The 20950-nt window shown below is 40.7% G+C and overlaps 1 protein-coding gene across 1 annotated transcript in view; it reads left to right on the plus strand.

The window, feature by feature from the left end:
* Positions 1-20950, plus strand: part of Tprg1 (tumor protein p63 regulated 1) — a 103072-nt gene that overhangs the window by 30994 nt on the left and 51128 nt on the right. Inside the window, exon 3 of the mRNA XM_051190956.1 lies at positions 8828-9004. Coding sequence (XP_051046913.1) covers positions 8828-9004 — 177 coding nt within the window. The remainder of the gene's footprint in view (positions 1-8827; positions 9005-20950) is intronic.

A 20950-nucleotide genomic window follows, 5' to 3' on the forward strand; every position in this document is an offset into this window, starting at 1 on the left:
ATTTTAGATATGACTCCAGTTCCTCAAGCAGGTGCTGAAAGTGTTTGGTTCACTACCATGGCACAAGTTCTCCTCAAGCATATAGCACCTAAAAGGTATTAGGTGCCCAGATGCCATGCCCATTCTCCCGAATCAGACATTTTCTGAATTTTGATTTTGATTTTGATAATCTCATATGCAACATAGGGCTTGCTGTTCGTTCTGGTCTCTGTCTAGCCAGATCTCTGGATCATCCCTCACGACATTCTTTAAACACAATGCCCTTGTAGCTTTGACTTTCTAGATGGCTTCAAGTACCTTTCTTCAACAGAGTGGTTATTCAGATGTGTTGGCTGGGTTGGTAAGATGGCTTAGCAAGTAAAATTGACCATCAAGAAAGTTTTATCCCTGGAATCCTTGGGGGGGGGATGACCCCACAAAGTGTCCTCTCAATCCATACATGTACCATGCCACATGTGCACTCATTCATACATACAACACATAAGTGCATTTAGTAATTTGTTAAGCATTGGGCAGGTTACTTTAGCTCTCTATGCCGTGGTGCCTCATTTGTAATGTGATGGTATTGTGACCTTCCTCACAGAGTTGATCAAAGTCTACAGGATGTAATCCCATGTGAAGCTCACAGAGAAAAGCTTATAAAAAAAGGAACATCAGGTAAATGTTAACCGTTAACCAGATGTCAATTGTCCATTGTGCAAGTCTCCATCTCATCTATACTGCTACCTAACAATTTGCTTGTATTTTGTTCATTATCTTATAAGCTTCTTAGGAGGCAGGGAACATGGTAGAAGTCTTCTTAGTCCAATACAGACAAACATTCTACAGACCTACACAGGCACTCAGTAACCATTACTGACTAAATGAAGAAATTTAATGTCCTTTCATAGTGGAAATGGTGGTTTGGTAATGTGGCAGCTCAACACACGTTGAGCACACGTTAGGCACACGTTGGGTGAATGCTGGTTATATTACTTGCAAGTCATCTTTCTGTCTTGGCTAGTTTAACATAACAGAACACGATACATTAGAGAGGTGTCACAGCAGACTTTTTTCCTTAGATCTAGAGGTTCAACATCTAAGATCATCATGCCATTTGATTGGGTCAACGTTCTTGTCATTAAAGGTCTTGTTTCTGGCCAGCAGAAGCAGCTTCTTGGATTGTGCTTGTGTGGAGAAAGAAGACCATTATGTTCTTCATAAGAGGTGCTCACTCTACCAAAGGCTCTCTTCTCTCACAACCTCATCTAAATCTAACCATCTCCAAGGTCCCAACCCTTAATGTCAGTGTTGGAGACAAGGATTTCAACACTTAGATTGATTCAAACAGGCAGCACAAAACAAGTTTTTTTTTTTTTTTTTTTTTTTTGTACTTCAGTTTACTTATCTCTACTTGTGAGGGTTGTCTGGTGAAGATTATATAGCATCTGACACAGTGTTTGATTACATTTCTTGGTATTTCCTCTCTCTCTCTCTCTCTCTCTCTCTCTCTCTCTGTGTGTGTGTGTGTGTGTGTGTGTATGTTTGTGTGTGTATATATATATATGTGTGTGTGTGTGTGTGTGTGTGTGTGTGTGTGAGAGAGAGAGAGAGAGAGAGAGAGAGAGAATGTGTAGTGGCGGTACATGTGTACGTATGACTTTTGAAGCTAGACTTGTTTCTCGGGTGCTATCCATTCATTGATGTTGAGATTGGGACTCTCCTGGGGCTAGATCTCCTCAAGCAGGCCAGGCTGTCTGGCCAGTGGCCTGTCAGAGTCCCACAGATCTTCTTATCTCTACCCTAGCATGGCTGTACAAGCATATGTCACACCACACAGCATTTTTTTTTTTTTTAATGTGAGATTTGGGACTTGAACTTGGGTCTTTGTGCTCGCAAGGGGAGCAGTTTACCAGATGAGATATATTCCACTCCCTTTCTATCTGTTTCTTATGGCCATCCTCCATCTGCCCAATCTTAGGTACCTGTTAAAAAAAACACTCAAGAAATAAATGCTCCTGAGTTTCTTCCCTTACAAATGTCATCCAGACTTCTCAGTGTGTGTTTCCCAGCACTAAGATCCCCGCCAGATTGTTGAAAATGGCATGCTTTAAGGGAACCTTCTGCCAGGGCATGGAATAGATGCCAGAGACGCTTTACCCTTAGCCCTGTGGGCAGCGGACAGGGAACAATGAGACCAGTTTGCCACTGTGGATCTGAGTTACCTTTATTTAGCCACACCATACCATCTGGAACTGTGCAATTCTTTCTTGTATGTGTTCCTTTTCAGACATAGAGCTGTGTGCATGCCAGGGCAGAAGACCTTCTCAGGACTCCTTATGAGGAGGATAGAGCTGGGTACATGACTGGTAGCACAGGGTAGTGAGAAAACACAAATGAATCAAACGTAGCGAGGTCTAGAGACATGGGAATAAGAAAAGTTTGTGGTATTGGATTTTTAATAGGAATCCTTTGAGGGTATCCCATTTTAAACAAACCAGACTGGCTTAGAGAAGTACTAACTAGATGATTGAATGAAGTGTTTGTGGGCGAATTAGCTCAACAGTTTGCAAGACTCCACTTAACTCAGGGTTGGGGTATGCTTTGCTCTCCTGCCATGTAATTTTCAATTGTTTGTGTGTTTGAACAGCAGCCCCTGGGTTCTAGAGAGATTTGGATTCTCTCTAGAACCCGAGGCTGCTCAAGGAACGTGTGTGGAATGAACAATTCAGTGTTTTCCTCCTAGTCTGTTGACTCTGGGCTAGCTAAGATGTTGTGTCCTTTTCAAGGACTTGAGCAGTACACTTGATTTGTTCTGACAGATAATAACTTTATTCATAATTGGGGCAAATGCCTGTACTGAGTGATAGGTAAGCATGGGACTCTCTCTCTCTCTCTCTCTCTCTCTCTCTCTCACACACACACACACACACACACACACACACACTCACACTCACACTCACATACACACTCTCTCTGTCTCTGTCTCTCACACAGAGGAGAGAGAGAGAGAGAGACCTTTCTAGAAGATCATTCACAAGAACAACTGAAGTGTCTGGGGACACCTGCCTAGGCTGCAGGAAGGGTACCCGGGATGACCTGGTAACTTGCAGGATTAGTAAAGCCTGTCATTGCTAGTTCGCTGTTGCCCTCTGCTGGCGAATCTTGTCATCTCGGGGGAAATTGGAGCTGGAGTAAGGCTTCTCCATCTGTCAAAAAGAAAGAATTTTGGATGATGGTGTGGTGCGGTGCCAAGAAACCAAGGTAGAAGTAAGGGGTGCCAGGGACATTGGGAGATGGGTAGTGAGTTTCTGTTCATTCACTACACATTCCCCTCACTTGCTGGACTTTGCTGGGTCCAGTACAGAGACCCAGGTCTAAATGTGGCATATGAACCTCTGTTCAAGATGTTAGGTGAGTCCAACACAGAAATAAGCTGTACTACAGAGACACTGTGACTAAGGCCACAGGAGAAGTACTGAAAACGGCTTGGTTTTCTTTGAAGCAATGACATCCACTGGAAGAATAAGGTTCCATGCAACAGATAGCATATGAGCTGGGAACTTGAAGGGTAGTTTTATTTTCCATCTTTTAATTCAATTTAAAATTGTTTATTTTATTTGATGATTTCATAAATGACCACACTATGTTTACATAATTTTGAGCCCCCCCATGCCTCCTATGTTCCCTCAAATCCTTCCTTTCAAATCAATGGCCTCTTCAGACAGATGTGTGTGTGCAGAGTGGGTGGGGGATAGTGGAATCCTATTAATGCTGTCCTCATTTGCCCGTGTCTCGGGTGAAACCTTTAGGATTAGGATCTGCTTGCTAGGGAAAAGGAACAGTGTCTCCTTCCTTCAGCAGCCATTGTGTGGCTGGAGCCATGTTCAATTCCCTCCTTCCTATTGGCCTCTCAACCGGTGTGGTCCTTGCAGGTCCCGTGTGTTGTTGAGAGCTCATGGGAGTAGCATTTCTGTCATTGTTATGAAACTGTCGCCCTAGTCCTCAATGTGTCACACTGTTGCTCTTCCTCGGTGTGGGCCTCCCTCCCTCCCTTTCCCCAGTTAAGACCTCCAGTAGTTTTTTTCATCCCCACCCCTTGGACCACTTGTGTCCTGATGCTCCCTGCTCCCCTCTATTGCTCCCTACCCCAGTGGTCCCTTTTCTCGCTCCTGGATTCCATGGTGCTCCAGGTTATATGCTCAGACCCAAAGATTCAGAGCCAGGTTTCACAAAGAACAGCGAATATGTAGTGTTCATCTTTCTGGATGTGCGTGGGCTACCTCACTCGGTATGTTTTCTAATTCCATCTGCTTACCTGGAATTTTACTTTTTTATAGCTAAATAGAATCCCCTCATGTACATGTACCACATTTTCATTAGCCATTCATTAGCTGATGGGCATCTAGGCTGCTTCCATTTCCTAGCTATTGTGAATGCAGCTGCAATGAACATGGCCAAGCAAGTGTCTGTGGAGTAGGATACTGAGTCCTTTGGGAATATGCCAAGGAGTGCTGTAGCTGGCTTATATGATGATCTGCTTTAGCTTCTGGAGAAGTCTTCACACTGATTTCCATAGTAGCTGCACCCGTTTGCAACTTGTCAGCATTCTTTTTCTAATCTTAGCCACCTGACTGGGGTGACAGGAACTCTCTAACTAGGACCGTGCATGCTCAGGCATTAGTCCCCCAAATTCAGAAATGGGGAATTCTAAAACAAAAGCCTCTGCACTGCAAAGGAAACCATCAGTTCTATGAAGAAGTGGTCCATGGAGTGGGCCTTGTGAGCCATACTTCTAAAGAGGGGAATACCCAGAGCATACAAAGTCCTTAAAAAAATCTGCACAGAAAGCTCTCAAAGGAAATAAAAATGGCTAAGAAATATCTTTTAGAAACTGTTTAGCAGCCTTATCAATCAGAGAAACACAAATATTTTCTAGTTTTGAAAGAAATTATTTTGTTGGCTAGGTAGGCAACTGTCATTAAAATGTTCGTTATGCATGCATGAGGACCTGTGTCTGTACCCCCGGAAACCATGTAAAAAACTGGTTATGGCTGCAAATATCTACATTCTCAGCACTAGGGAGGGAGAGACAGAAGAACCCCGAGCTTGTGGCCAGTCAGTCTAGCCAATCTGAGGGCAATAGTTTCAGTGAGAGTCTCTGTCTCAAAAGTAAGTTGGAGAATCAGTGGGGAACCCCTGACTTTGACTTCTGATCACCACATGCAAGTACATATATGTGTATGTGCCCATGCCTCATATCCTCATATACATGCAGTACGTATGTATGAATGTATCTATCATCTATCTTTATATATTCATATGCACATATATACACAAGTGTATGTGCAGTTATATATGCACTATTTATATCTCTATATCTCTGTATACTATATCTGCCCATGCCACACAAAGCATATTCTCTTTATATATGTGTGTATATGCATATATGTTTACATGTGTAAATACATATATATGTATAAATGTATGCATACAAAACATATATAACGGTTAGTGCTTAGCACAGGAGGTGGAATGCTACACGTGAAGAGGGACTCCAGTGAATGTAGGCTGCAGAAATGGATAGAAAGTTCTCTCCCAAGGCAAGGTGCCTGCAGTGCAAGCGGGCCAGGCTGGGAATCATGTGTGTCGGGGAAGTTTGGTAGAGAGAGCAACCGCTGCAGTGGCGTGTAGGGTCACAAGGGCTCCTCACAGAGGTATTTGACCACATTTGCATACATGCTAAGGTTTCTTTGTTTGGGGGTGTCACTAGGGAGAGAGCAAAAACTATGTCTAGATTGGATGTCTTAATATTTGTTTCAGGCCTTTGTACATATGGCCCTGTTATGTGTAACATGCCCAATTTCTGCATCTTTAAGACAGGCATGATTGCACTCACTCTAAAGGGTTATTGTGGGCAATAAAGGAGAGTGTTGATGTCCCAGGCCTGAATAATCTCCCTGAGCTCTGCAGTTCTGTGCAGCTGGTATTCCTTTTCTTGTGTCTGTTATTATTGCCCCTCTAAACTTCAAGGGCATTCATTTCAGGGCTATGTGGTTCAGTGTTTGCACAAGTTCTTGAAGAACTGAAGATATGACTGAAGTTCAAAGAAACACCACCACCTAGGAGCTGGAGATGGTGGCCTGAGCTATTTATAGGCCCGAGTGTTTGCTTGAATTCAGACATTCTGACATGTAAATTTTGCAGAGTTCGTGTCAGAGCAGAGCACTCTGTGTTCCTAAAAAGAATCCTCCTTTTTCCTGGAATCCTTTACCTTTAAAATACATCTCATTATGAAGTGCTGAGATTTTCAGTAGAACTATTGAACCAAAAGTTGCAGGTTTTTTCTCAGACTTAAAACAAGTCTGTTTCATTGGGCAGTCTTGTATGCCACACTGCAAAGTAGTATTTAGAGATGTTTATGTAGAAAGATGATAGGACACCTCAATCTTTTCATTTTCCTAAGATGGAACCTGTCAAGCCGACTATCAAGATCTCTCTCGCAGGAGAGAAGGAATTGAATGTTGAGTGGGTGAGACTCACTGAACCAGGACCGGGTAACACCGCTTGGATTCCAGGCCGTTTCTTTCATACTGTAACTGTGATTTAACTTTGTAGCAGAATGACTGTAGCTCTAGCCTCCTTTGGGGGCTGTGGGCAGATGGAACACCAAGAGATAGAATGCACAGTGGCTGTTGTGCACTGGGCTCCCAGTCAATGCTCAGCTTCTATGCCCATTCCTCCTAGGTTTCCTCATTCATGCTTTCCCAATTCCTCCTCCCATGAATGTGACTTTATTTCCTCTTACCTATCTTCATACCACAAAGAAGATGGCATATATCCAGTTACCCGAAGTCCCTTAGTGAACTAGTCCACACCAGTAGTAATCACTGAGAAGTTAACCCTTGTGAAGTCATTTCCCATAATCCTTCCTCAGAACAGTGAGGTAACTATTGTGTTCTTTCAAAGACAAGTTATTTAACCTAAAGTTATAACTCTAGCCGTACAAGATTACTAAGTGATAGAAATTCATCTTTCCATTCTCATAGTCATTTCCTCCAAAGGACCCAAAATCATTGACATCCATTTATTTGCTCAGACATGTGCATTTTTATTTCATAAGCACATACATATTTCCTCTTATATTTTCATATAATTAGGGTTGATGGCCCATACTTGCTTGAACCATACCACTTTCTGTAAGCAGTATTTATTCTGTGTGGCCAATGTCCTTATGGTACCCAGTGCTAAACACTTTTGTACATCATTCCTTCTAGAAATTAAGTAGATTAAAGAAATCATATAATGAAATTAGTCTTGATGAACTTCTGTACAATTGAAATTGCTATTCAGAATGGAATTCCTAGAGCTTTACATTGGGTTTTATACTTTCACTGTCAAATATATTTATGTAATTATTATCAAATTACATGTAATTATAACCATGCAATAAAATACAATTGATTTGTAATATGTTTTTAGTAAATTTAAGATTAAAAGTAAATTGTGTTGCTGTATTTGGGAAGAGAAAGGGTTAAGCTGCTTCTGGACAACCTAACAAGGTGACAGGCTTACAAAGTAGCTTAAGAAACCCATGAATTTGAACCATGACTAGGACATTGAGTGTTTCTGCTGTAAGATGACTCTGGGCAAAGGCCTGGCAGTATATGGATGGGTAATTTGTCTTAGGAGCCTTGGATGTGACTGTGACTCTAAGCTACAGGGAAACTGTGCAATAAGGTAAAGGAGGCAATGTCATTCTATTCACAGTTTAAGAACTGCACCATGGCTCTACTGCTCAGGAAATAGTTGGGGGCAAAATGTCTGTCCAAAACACGTAACCACTAGGCTGATTACATGTGGTCACAACTCAGACATGAACTGATCACAAAACAAACATGTCAGCCTTTTTCTAAAAAGCACACACTAAATTCTAGTAAGTCATAAAGTCTCTTTAAAATTAATTTACTTTTATATGCGTGCATATTTTGCCAGCATGCATGTATGTGTACCATGTATATGCCTGGTTCCCATAGAGGCCAGAAGAGGGTGGCAGATTTCCTAGAATTGGAATCACAGATGGTTGTGAAACACCACAGGCCACTGAGAATCAAACCCAGTGGTTTTCACTGCTGAGCCATCTCTCCAGCCCCGTAAGTCATAAAGTCTTGCATCCTGAAGTATCTATACTGACAAAAAGTGCACAATATGACCGCTCACTCTTAACCAGAAAGCACTGTGGTATTTTTTTCTTGTTTTCTTGCTGAATTCTTAATTCAGTCAAAGCACTCCCTGTGTGCCTAGAAAGTCTCTCACTTTGGGAGTGAATCTAATCAGTGAGCACTTACCAAGCATCTGTTTGCTCAGTTGCTTAGATCATGGTGGTCTCATTTAAGTCTCTGTTTCATCTCACTAGCAAATGGTTCCTGGAGATAGGTGTAATCTAGTTGTCAGTGAGAGGATTTTGTGGTGCAGCCTGAATTAGGACAATGACATTCCTGGTATTCTTGGAGGAGAACTGCTTCATGACCATTTCTGGGAGAGCCAGGAGGACTTGAAGTACAAATTGGTTGTAGACCAGGATGATGCAGTTGAAACCTAAGATGATGGTTTGTCTCAAATGGGGTTATCTAATGGGGTTATCTAAGTTATCTATCTTGAGCTCTGTGGTCATAAGACATTTATTTCCCTGGATTCTTTATCCTTCCCTCATCTCTTATACCCAGGGCAAATTGGTGGACAGAGGGTGGCAGTAGGGTTTTCTCAGTTCCCTTTTCTGTGTATAGTGAATGCTGTTGTTTCTATTTGAGAGGCCATGTAATCATTTCTTCTGTATTTGTGCCTACAGGATTGATCACTGGAACAATGAGAAGGAGAAGATCCTGCTGCTCACTGACAAGACTCTCTTGATCTGCAAATATGACTTCATCATGCTTAGCTGTGTGCAGATGCAGCAGATTCCTCTGAGTGCCATCTGTCGCATCTGCCTGGGCAAGTTCGTCTTCCCGGGGATGTCTCTGGACAAGTGAGTATGATGCCTTGGACTTGGAAAAGCTATGAAGCAAGGCAGATATTTGCAGGGAAATCAATTACATGGTCAATTACATAACATAATTTGGAAAAAGCAAAGAAGAAGGGAAGTCCTACCATTAAGCTCATGAAAGTATCAAGTTAGCTTCTAATCTATATTAAGCACTAGAGATGTGATTTTAAGCAAATTGGTAATTAACAATGAGAACCTAAGTAAATAGCTAAATTATTCAGGTAGGGAAAGCTATGAGAATACAGAGAAGTTCCCACTTGATTCATAGGACAAACAATTAGAGATTGTCCTGGAGAAGCACTTGAGCTAGTATTTGTTGTTGGGTAGGAGTTACCCAGACAAGCAGAACAGTATTCCAAGCAGTAGGAACAAACAGCATAGCCCCAAAGAGTAAGGCAGGATTGGAGGCATGCGATATGGTTGGTGATTTAAGTTGCTCTGTAAACCAGATGGACAGATGTCACCATAGTCAGGAGCTCTGTACATTTTCCAAACTCCTCCCTGAAGCTCAACAGTCTCAGGCCATTAACAAGGGGCTAGGTGAGGTCAGCAGATGAGAAGTGCTGACCTGGGTAAGCTGTTTCCTTAATCTTGGAGAGACATGCATTCTACGGTCCTCTTATACATTAGCCATAGGGCGACCATCTTCATCAAAGGCAGAAGGTGAGCTCTTCACATAGAATTGTGAGCCTGCAGAAGGCACATAGCTTGCAGAAGGTAGATACCACTTTTTGTTGTTGTTTTTGTCCATGAAGCACCTGGCATTGGACTTGGCACATTCTCAGATCTGAGAACTCAAGCACCTTGAACAAGCATGTGGTTTTTCTTACCAAGCTTTCCATATCAAAGAGATACACTCCATCTGCTCTTTTCATGGATGCAAGAAGTAGCTAATTTGTTTAGTTTATTATCTTTCAGAACAAGTAAGTTTTTCAACAATGTATACACATTATATTTAAATGTCACAAAATACTTATTTTTAAGACCTCTGTTTTCCATTCCTGCAGACCCTCTGTCTAACATTCTTTACATAGACACCAGCAATTTGTTGCTTACTTTTGAAGAAATTTTCAGGAGATATGAAACAACAGTCTCTGTGTAAAAACACCTTTAAAATCGACACATTTGCAGATCAGTTCCAGCCTCTACTACTTCAGAGTGTTACTGTTGAAACCTACTTAGCTAGCTTCTCACCGACAGCTGATGGGCAGCTAGTACTTTTTGTAAATATTCTTGCCTGTGTGACTTTGCATAAGTGTACAAATATGTCTGTAACCCAGAGTTCCAGGAATGAAATTTATTAGGTTAAAGTCATGTGGATCTTGACTCACAGAGATAGCCAATGCCCACCAGAAAATGTGTAAATGTTGATGTAAGAGGGCATCCTTTTGTACCTAACCTCACTAACATTATGTATAACAAAACATTTACTTTCCCAGTCTGCTAGATTAAAGAAAATATTTTTGCTTAATTTACATTACAAGAACGAGGACGTAAATTTTTCTATAAAATGCTTTTTCCTCTGTTTTTATTTATTTATTATTTTTCTTAAATAATTTTTTAATTACATTAAAAACAATCATCTTTTACATACCAATCCCTGAGTAAGTATCTGTCATTTTTGATTTGTTAGGCTGCTTACATGTCAGAGAATAGCGTCTCTTTGCTGTGCATGTTGTATACATTTGCCCTAGTGTGTCACCACACTTAAAACTTTATGTTATTTTATGACCTTTGCTTCTTAAGTGTCAGAGTTTCCCCTCTTTCCTGATTTTGAAATTTGTCATTTCAAGGAAGGCATTATGTGTGAAAGAATTATAATGTACATTCCCATGTTTTCAGTTCATAAATTCATTTCTAAACATGGTAAGTTGCTATTTCATCTGAAATTTGCTTGAGTAGGGCAATAGATAGTCAAACAGCTAAAATTCTCTGTATTGTTTGTTCAATATTCTACCTGTCCCTACTGGTTCAAAATGCACCTGCATCGTATATTACTTTCCTCACACATCTCTGGGTATTTCCACAATTTTTATTTCATTATGCTTACCAAAGCACAGTGCAGTTTTAATTATTCTATTGAACTTTGTGCTGGCATGTGTGAGGTACATTAGTCTATCATTCTTACCTTGGTGTTGTCAGCATTTAATATATACACCTTTAATATATGCTGTCCTCATACATTAAGTTGAGTAATATTCTATTCTTTATTTTCTAGAAGAGTTCGTTTATGAATGATGTAACATCTATCTTGGATGTTTAATAGCATTAACATGGGAAATATTGACATTACTAGGTTGAATAGTTTCTTAAATACATTTCTTTCAATAATATTACATAATTATATTTTCTTTGATTTACTTTAATTTTAGGGAACTGTGTTTTTCAAGAATTATTGGGCTTGTTGGGTTTGAAGGTATAAAATTATTAATAGTATTCTTCATTTCCCTTTGATGTCAGTAAAATGTGTTAGTAATATTTTCACTTCCTGCAAAGGATGGTCTATGTCCTCTGTGTTTCCTACTCATCTATTAATTAGCTTTAGAAAGACACACCTTTTGTCCCCTTTAGCTGTACTTTCCTATTGCTTGATTATATTTACTGGATTCTGCTCTTTTCTCTACAATTTCTTTTACCCGCCTATTTTAGGTTCTGCTTAAAGAACTCATGTCCTTCATTTAAGACCTATGAGATTTATTTTGTGGACTAAATTGCTATATATCTTCTTGATGGTACCAATTTTATGTGTATGTTGACTGAAACATGAATTAGGATCCTGTACCTGATAATGTTAACTTAACTATTTACAACATGGCTAAATTTTATACAGTTTTACAACATTTACTCTATTAGTCAACTTTATTGCATCTGTGATGAAATACCTTAGAAAACCAGTTAAAAGGACACAAGGATTCACTTTGCTTCATGTCTCCAGAGGATTCAGTCCAAGTTCTCTTGGACCTATATGCTTGAACATCTGCATAGGGGGATGTAGTTCATGAGGGGCAGAAGCCAGAAGAGAGAAAGCCAGCGATTAAAGTCAGGCAGTCATTAGTTCTCTTCCTCCAGTAGCCCTGCCTCCTAAACTATCCAGGGACCACATGTTTAATAAATGAGCTTTTGGGACATTTTGGACACAAATCATGACAGCATCTAAAAGAGGTGTTAAAGTTTATCATTGTCCAACAGTTCTTTCTTTAGTTTTGTTAAATTTTTGTTTCATGTTTTTTTTTGGTGTGTTCTAATATATATATACACACACAATGATAAGCATAATTTCCTGATAGGCTTTGTTTCATTATTTAATTTTCCTCTTTAAAAAATATTTTCTGAAACAAAAATTAAATTTGTGTGTCTGTATGAATTTTTATTTAATTTTTAAAACAATTGTTTTTTTAATATAAGATTTTTGTTTTTAAAGAATGAGTTTATGTGCATATGTGCCTATAGGTGCCTCAGGAGGCCAGAAGAGGACACCAGATCTCTTGGAACTAGAGTTACAAAAGGTAGTAAGCCAACTGATGTGGGTGATGGGAACTGAACCTGGTTCCTCACCGTGAGGGGTAAGTGCTCTTAAATGCTGAGCTACCCCTCCAACTTCTCAGTGTTCCTCTTTATCCTTGGCAATGCCCAATGTCTTAAAGATCAGTCTTTATACAATCATTTTTATACCTGATTTTCCCCATAGGACATCTTTTCATCTGTACTTACCAATTCTCTGTATTTACCACGTGTTTCTTGTAGCAGCCCCATAGGTCACACAGTTAATCCATTCAAATCTTATTTGCCTTTTGATTGGAATGGTTGGTCTTTTCACATTTTTGTGATTTTGATATGATTAGCTACCTGTTACTTGCTCCCAAATTTCCCTTTTTATTTTTGGTGCCTTTGCTTCTTTTTTTTTGTTTATATTTTGATTAAATATTTTTCTCAACCAGATTTCAGTCCATCCTTTGGCTTTCACTTAGAGTGTGTGCTCTGGCTGCTGTGTGGGAGAGTTCATCAACTGTAACATTATCATGGATGGGCAGGGGAATTATTATTTCTGGGAAGCTGTTCTGTGTTATGTAGAGTGTTCATCAGTATTCCTGGACGCCACATCTCCATTTGCCACCAGCCACTGGTTCATCTCTCTGTAGCCTTTCCCAAAATGCCACACAGTTTGGAGCTACATAATAGACTTTCTGGATTACACAGAAATATTTATTTTAGATTACTCTATATGTTTGGTGTCTTGGTGGATCTTTGAGGATGATCATATATGCTCTCATTTATTCTATAACTTTCTTATTATTTCTATGACTTACTGAAAATGTTATATTCAAACAGCTAGAATTTTTTCATTCACAAATATTTGAAGATGATGCTTTTGTTTTCTGAGTTCCAAATTTGATAAATGATACTTAGACACATAGCCATTGTATTTATATTTTCTCTCTTTATCTATTTATTTAGTAAACTTTTTGGCTACTTGATCCATTATGGGCTAAAATAGAAGAATTACATTTTCCTGTTAGTATGGTGATTGTTACCTTTATTAATTTACATTATGGATATGGATAATGTGTTGTTTAATGAACAAACTCTTGTAGGAGTTTAATATATTTTTTATTATTTAATATATATTTATTATTTTTTTATTATATTTTTATTATTATAAACTGCCTATTCTGTTGAGTCTTCAGTCCTTATGTTTTTTAAAGACTTTTTGTGTGGTTCATCATTCCTGATTTTAAGTTTCAACTCTCTGAATTCACTTTGATTTTTATATGTATTATCATTTAGTGCTTAATTAGATTTCATCTTAAATCCAGCATGGAGGTTGTTTGCAATGAATATTTAAGTACAGTTGGACAATAGCCATGGCCTCAGTGCTCCTATCCTTATTTATCACTATAATGTAGAAACACCTTACCATGTTGTTTGTGTTTACATTGTCTCAAACTCAATGGAGTTTGTTTTGTTTTTTCTTCAAATTTGCAGTTGTAGTTTGGGTCCCTTTTTCCTGTTGATTGCTCCAAGCATAACTGAATACCATATTCTATTGCTTTTATTCACTTCTTCTCATCATCAATTTTAATACATTGTGCTTACAACAAGCACTATTACTTTAGTGGTTATTTTCTTGTATAATGCTTTCACTTGACATCCTCTCTTAATTCACACCCAAGCCCACTTTGAAAACTCTGAGACCTATGCATATTTCCTCAAGTCTGCCATCCTCCACTGCCGCCCCCCCCCCCCCCGCCTTCTTTCATTAGTTTCACCAAACAATTCCTATTTTTATGGACTATTTCATTCACTCTACCATGAGGCATCCCATTACTGCCATTGGGAACTGATGTAACTGCAGGCCTCCTAATTAGCCTCTGTGGTTTTGTCCAGCATTGGGTCCTGCAGTTAGAGTGAGAAAGGTTGGGCCAGCAGCCTGCAGCTGTGCACCAGTGTTACACATCTGGCTTGAAGGGGTTCTTGAGTGAGCACTGTTCGGGGCATTTTAGCAAGACTTCCACATCATAGTGATGGGTTGGGAGCACAGCTGTGGGTTCCACCCTCAGTTTCCAGCTGTTAACTTTATTTCCTCATCTTTTAAATGGTGCAGCCACTCTGCATCATTAACAACCTCAGTGTTAGTTCGGTTCTAATGACCGGTCAGAAAACACTTTGTAATATGCCCCCATGGTTATCAAGTGTTCACAGGCTCTGATTTCTGTCTAGATTAAAGCTTTTGCTAACATGGAACTAAGTAGATTAATTTGATTGTTATCTTTTCTTCCAACCCAGTTGGCCTTTCTCAGGTATTAAGTCACCATTATTAGGTCAGAAGTGAGGCTGCAGGAGGTAGAGTAGGAGGCAGGGGAAAACCAGCAGCTAAAAAACAAGACAAATGGATGCCTGAGAAAATCCTGGCAGACCAGAGAGTCCAGCCTTAGAAGAGCTTATAGCTAAGAACAGAGGAGGAACACCAATCCCCCCTATCTGGTGTTGCTAATGCTGTTTGTCAAGTGTAACAGTCACTGTCCACAGCTAGGGATAAGCAAGACTGGGTGACTACATTTTATAGATAAGAAAAGTGAGAGGTTCTGGGTCCAGACACCATCAGCTATTACCTACTATAGTTGGGTTTAAAAACCTGTTCTCTCTCTTTTAAAATTCCTCTTTCTTTTTTAATTCTCCTTTCTCCTCTCTTCCCTTCTTCCCCTCCTCTTTCCCTCCATCCTCCCATCTTCCTCTGACCTCTTCTGCTGTTAAAAGTAGGAACTATGCCTACTCCTCAGCCATGCAGACCATCAGGATTGAGCAGGACATGTGCCAGTGTAGCCATATGCTGGTTTTTATAAACAGTTGTTTTGTTTAATTCAGGTGTTTCTCTGTGTAGCCCTGGCTGTCCTGGAACTCTCTCTGTAGAACAGCCTGGCCTCAAACTCAGAGATCTGCCTGCTCTGCCTTCTGAGCGCTGGGATTAAAGGCGTGCACCACCACACCTTTTGTGTAACAAAAAAGAAGGGGTACTGGCAAGAGAAAACTAAATACTGGAGATCACGCATTTGTGAGATGAAGGAAGAGAGTCTCTTAGATTGTGCGTTCACCACAGACAAAACCGGGAAGTAGTCTGATCTTTACGATAAGAGCCCCAAATGCTATTTCTATCATAATTAGATCAATTCCAAGATTTTAATTGAAAACTAATTTCCATAATTGTGTTGTGTTTATAACCTGCCAGAAAAATAGGTGGAGGGAAGACTGGATTTTCACTATATGAGCAAATCCTCCCACATATTTCTATGCCATTTGAATCTGGACAAATCACTAGAATTTTTTTTTTTCCTTTGAGACAGTTTGGATGTTTGTTCCAGACTGGTCTCAAGCTAAACATTACTCTGACTTAATTTCTGGAACAATGGGGCTGCATTCATGTAGTTGACATGACTTTAATTCTAAGGTGCCTCAAATTCTGATTGATGAAAAATCACAGATTAAACCCTTACAGGCCGCCTCACCTCTTAGGGTGCACTAAATGATCAGCATGACAGTGTTTTGTAAATATATTTAAAGATGAGAAAACCCATGTTGACTTTTCACCTCTCCTGCTTTCAAAATATGTTCCTAGGATGCTCAGGAAAGTCAGATTCTGAACTGTCAGATGACTGCTACTTCTGGAAACAGAGGGTGGAGTCATCTGAGACTCTGAGATAGGTGCTTGCCACCTTCGGAGCCTTCCTTCCACCTTTGCTAGCATAGCACCTAATGCTTCTCTCTCTCTCTCTCTCTCTCTTTCTCTCTCTCTCTGTCTGGCAACCCACTCTGTAGACTAGGCTGGCCTTCAACTCAGAAATCCACCCACCTCTGCCTCCCTGAGTGCTGGGATTAAAGGCTTGAGCCACTACTGTCTGGCTACACCTAGTTCTTATTCTCAAATGCATTTTACTTTCTGAAGGGGCCATTTCTTTCACTCTGTTCTGAATGATCTGAATCAAGTTACCTGAATCCACTGCCTCAGTTTCCCCATTTGTAGATCCCACTGGAGGTGGGATGTTGTAGTGCCAGTCTCCTGGCCTGTGCTGAGATTTGATGAGCTAAACTCGCACAGTGCTAGAACACTATTGTAAAGCACAGTTTTCCTGTCCTGAATGCCTGCTCCAGGTCATGCCAACTGCCTCCATATTACCACACAGAGACTTAACATTATTTATAAATGATTGGCTGATAGATCAGGCTTGTTACTAGCTAACTCTTACACTTGAATCAGCCCCCAATTCTTATCTACGTTTAGCCACGTGGCATGGTACCTTTTCTCAGTATGGCATTGCCATCTTGCTTCCCTGCTTTGGCAAGCGGGTCTCTGTCTGCTCTTTGTCTTCCCAGAATTCGCCTACTCTGGTTCTTGAGCTCAGTCTCTTCCTGCCCTGCTATTGGCCAATCAGCTTTTTTCTTAACCAAAGAGAGGAATACATATTCACAGTGTACAGAAGGATTATCCCACATCACAGTATGATGAACAAGCATTTGAGCGACAGAAGCACATGCAAAGGCTTGGCGGGACTTTGTCCTGGCCAACTCTCCTGATATGATTCTTGTCTTTGCTGAATCTCATTTTGCCGAAGTGACAGTTCCTCTAGACCTCTAGACTGCCCTATTTCTTTGTTGTATGGGCGCTCTCACACTCACGTGGGTCTCTATTGGCATAGCAACTTTACAGAAGCCGTTCTCTTTTGTGAACTGAACAATTTTTACCTAATCAATTCCTCCTGTGAAAAATAGCTCTGAAGAGGTTTTCTGCTTGAAAATATTGTTGCTGTCACAATGATATGCCAGTCAAAACTGAGCAGAGTTGCCCAGGTCAAGATATGTCTTCCTGCAAGGGGAGGTATACAGGTACATATCTTTGTGCTGTTTCCATTTGCATAAATAGGGATTTGTTCTCCATAGAAGCCAGGCAGGCCTGAGGAGCTGGTTTCTGTGACCAGCACCAGTCTGGTCTTCGGAGCTACTCATGACTAGAGGAATTACTCTGCCCCTGGAGATGTGGGGTGAGCATATAGAGGAGGGAAGGAAGACATTCCTAGATACTCTTCTGTCCTCTCAGCCTTGTGTTTATGAACCCAAGGAGCTGAAGTCCAGGGTGATGCTCCATGCCCTCAGCATTCTAATTTGGCATGTCTTCCTCAGCTGAGAGCTTCAAAGGGATTCTGCTCTGGGTAAAATCGGCTCCCAGCCCAGGCTGATTCTGCTGGCTTCGCGTCTGTCAGTGTGTTCTAATCACCGTTCTAAGTGTGGTTCCGCGGAACACCTTGTAAAATATTTTCCTATTGCTCCAGCAACATCTCCTGTCTAGACAATGTAATTATGAACACAGAGCAAATAGCTGAAGTGTAGGCCGCCCCCAAGGGTTGCATAACTCCAAGAGCAGGACTGGGAACACAGAGAGAAGTGTGAATGCTGTTAGTTACTTTGTGTTGACCTGACCAGAAAATTGAGTGTACTAAATGAATCTGAATAACTTTTAATTAAAAAGAAATGATCTGATGGAAGCTGCTATTTTGTTGTTTTCTCAAACTCCGGGCATTAAAAGCATGAATGTACTTCCTTCTAATCACACCTTCCCTCTTAGCTTCAGAGGTGGTTTGTGGTCATTGCTTTTATTTTTTAAAGCCATTTATTAATTTAGAGCCAGCAGCATTTGAAAATCAAAAGTAGCTCTATAAATGTAGTTCTTTCCAACTAGTGTTTAAATTCTGTTTGGTGAGTCCTTCTTGAGATCTGACTATAGTGTATGTATTGTTGCAGTGGGTATCTCAGAACGAGAAGATAATCTCTGCCTCTAGGATGTTTAGCTTCCCAGAGAGGCAGATCAGTGCATGCCATATACATGCTTCCAAAGAAAGCTTTGGTTTTGAGCTCTAGTAGTGAGCCAACTTGTCATGGTCACAGGGGAAAGGAACAGAATTTCTAGTGGGCAGAACAAAGAGGTCTTAGGAAGTGGGTAAAATAGACAGGCCCATGTAGAGGTGAGTAGGAGTTAGAGGCAAGAGATCATTCTAGGAGGGGTGGATAGGTGATGCCTGGATAGTGTGAAGTGCCAAGTCTTCCATGTCTGAGGACCCAGTAGTTTTAAAGGTTTGCTAGAAATTTCTGAATGATCTTAAATGGTAGTATGAGGAGTTTAGAGTTTAGTCATATTCTGGCCTGGTATTGAGAGTTCTAGGGGGAGGATACTGAAAGAATTTATATTTTTCTTCTAGAAGATAAGAGTAGCAACAATATGAGAAATGGTTTGAAAACACACACACACACACACACACATGAGAGAGAGAGAGAGAATGAGAGAGAGAGAGAGAGAGAGAGAGAGAGAGAGAGAGAGAGAGAGAGAAAGTGGCTAGCCAGGAGATAAACTCCTTGATAGTAGGGTTTGAAAATTACAAGGATTTGTTGGGTGGAAAAAAAGGAGAGCTCAAGTATGGGAAGACGTGGCCAAAGTGGAATCTCTGGCATGAGATCATGGGATTGGATTTTTGTGGTGTGGGTAAGAGTGGAAGGAGGTTCAGAGGTTCAGAGAAAGCTTACAAGTGAAGGATGCACTTCATGCCTATTATCGCAGTGTTTGGAGTGCATCCTAGACTACAGCAAAAGATGGAGGTTGAGATAGCTATTACAACTGAACCAGAACTCAGTTGTCTAAACCTACAACCATATTCCTGTTTCAAAGTCCCTTCTACAGGCTCTGCCAGGCTGCCAGTGGTATAGAAAGTCCCTGTCAAAGAACACCACTCTCACACTCAGCTTGCTGTTGGCAGACCAGGCCCTCCCTGGCAGTTGACAGAGATATCAGCTTCCCTACCATTTGTGCCTTTCCATAACACCACTGACAACATGGCTGCTGTCTTCTTCTTGAAGAGAATAAGAGACGGGTTGTGGGGGAGAGGAGCTGAGTATGATAGGAGCTGGGGTTGGTAGCTTGATCCTAAAAGGAACATCTCATTATTTCTATAATACCTTGCATTTTTCTAGAGGCAAGGCACTAAACCAACCCACATATAAAGGGAGGGTGTTACCCAAAACATACAGATCAGAAAGTAGGCATTGCTGGAGGCCATCTTACAGACAGTTGCCCACTTTCAGGACACTAGGACCTTTATCAAAGATGTTGATCTAGGCTGGAGTACTGAGGTTGGAGGTAAGGGAAGACTTCCCTGAAGAAGGAATTCTGGTGATGGCCATAAGTTAGGGTGAAGAACATCTTGAAGAGAATATTCCAGAAAACAAGAAGAATATACACAGAGCAGAGAGGGAGCATGAACCCTTGAGGAACTGGAAATGTTAGTGTGATTCCAGTTTGCTAAATACAGCCTGAAGGTCAGTCATGGTGATGAATTTTCTACTGCTAAATGTGGCCTGAAGGACAACCATGGTGATGAGTTTTCTGCTCATGCTCTGAGAAGCTATGGTCACATGAGAGTACCTAGGACAATCCTAACTTATGTGCTGCTCGTATTGGTACTCACAAAAGAGTGGTGAGGTTTCTAGTTAGAACAAAGTGGAAAGCCCATATCACAAACTATGGGGCTGCAGAGAATGGGTCTGATTCAGAGTACAAAATGAGGAAAATGACCCACTTACCTCTTAGGGTAACTACTGCTTGTGTAATCAGGGAGTGTCCATAAATCAGCCAGGTTCCATGGTGGGAAAGACACTATATAAACAGCTGTCTTTCATATGCATGAAGGAGCTATGTGAAAGACTTCAATGAGACATCTGGATGTCATGGCATAGGACTTCAAAGGTCACTTCAAATACATAAGTGGTGCTGGCAGAGTACTGATGGCGGTTGTGATGAGTGTTGTCATGGGGAGGCCGGTGGGGTGGGTTAAGTGTTGTTCTAGCTAATTCACTCATTACGAACAGCTGGGCCTTTTAATCCTAGGCGACTGCTTACAAATGCAGTATAGGTCCTCCACCTCTGGAGAATGAGATCTGAATTCTTGTTCCAATTCCCTCTTCAGTCTGCTTCATGGCTTCCTCTTGCAGTCTTGGCTTGCTCCTGTCTAACATGGGAAGGGTTATATGAGGGTAATGATAATTCTCTGCCGTGGCCCCCAATCGAAATGTTAGTCACGTCTAATTTTTTAACTTTGTCATGGGAAAAGAGAACAATGACCAAAATCCATTCTTGGTTTCCTTTAGGAATGTTTAGTGCTGCAGGGAAATTGTACACTTGGGTATATGCGCATTTATTGTACCATCTAAAAGGGAAGGTGAGATGGGGAGGGGAGACAAGACAACACTGGTACTTTCTCCATTTGACTCATATATTCCTTTTCTGTTTTTCTTCCCCCTGCTCTTATGAGTTCAAACTCTCAGCTCCAGTCATGTAATTCCTACTTTTTTTCATTTTATATATATATTTTTTTAAAGTTAAAAACACATAGG

This window comes from Phodopus roborovskii, unplaced genomic scaffold, assembly GCF_943737965.1.
Source record: "Phodopus roborovskii unplaced genomic scaffold, PHOROB, whole genome shotgun sequence".
Taxonomy (NCBI): domain Eukaryota; kingdom Metazoa; phylum Chordata; class Mammalia; order Rodentia; family Cricetidae; genus Phodopus; species Phodopus roborovskii.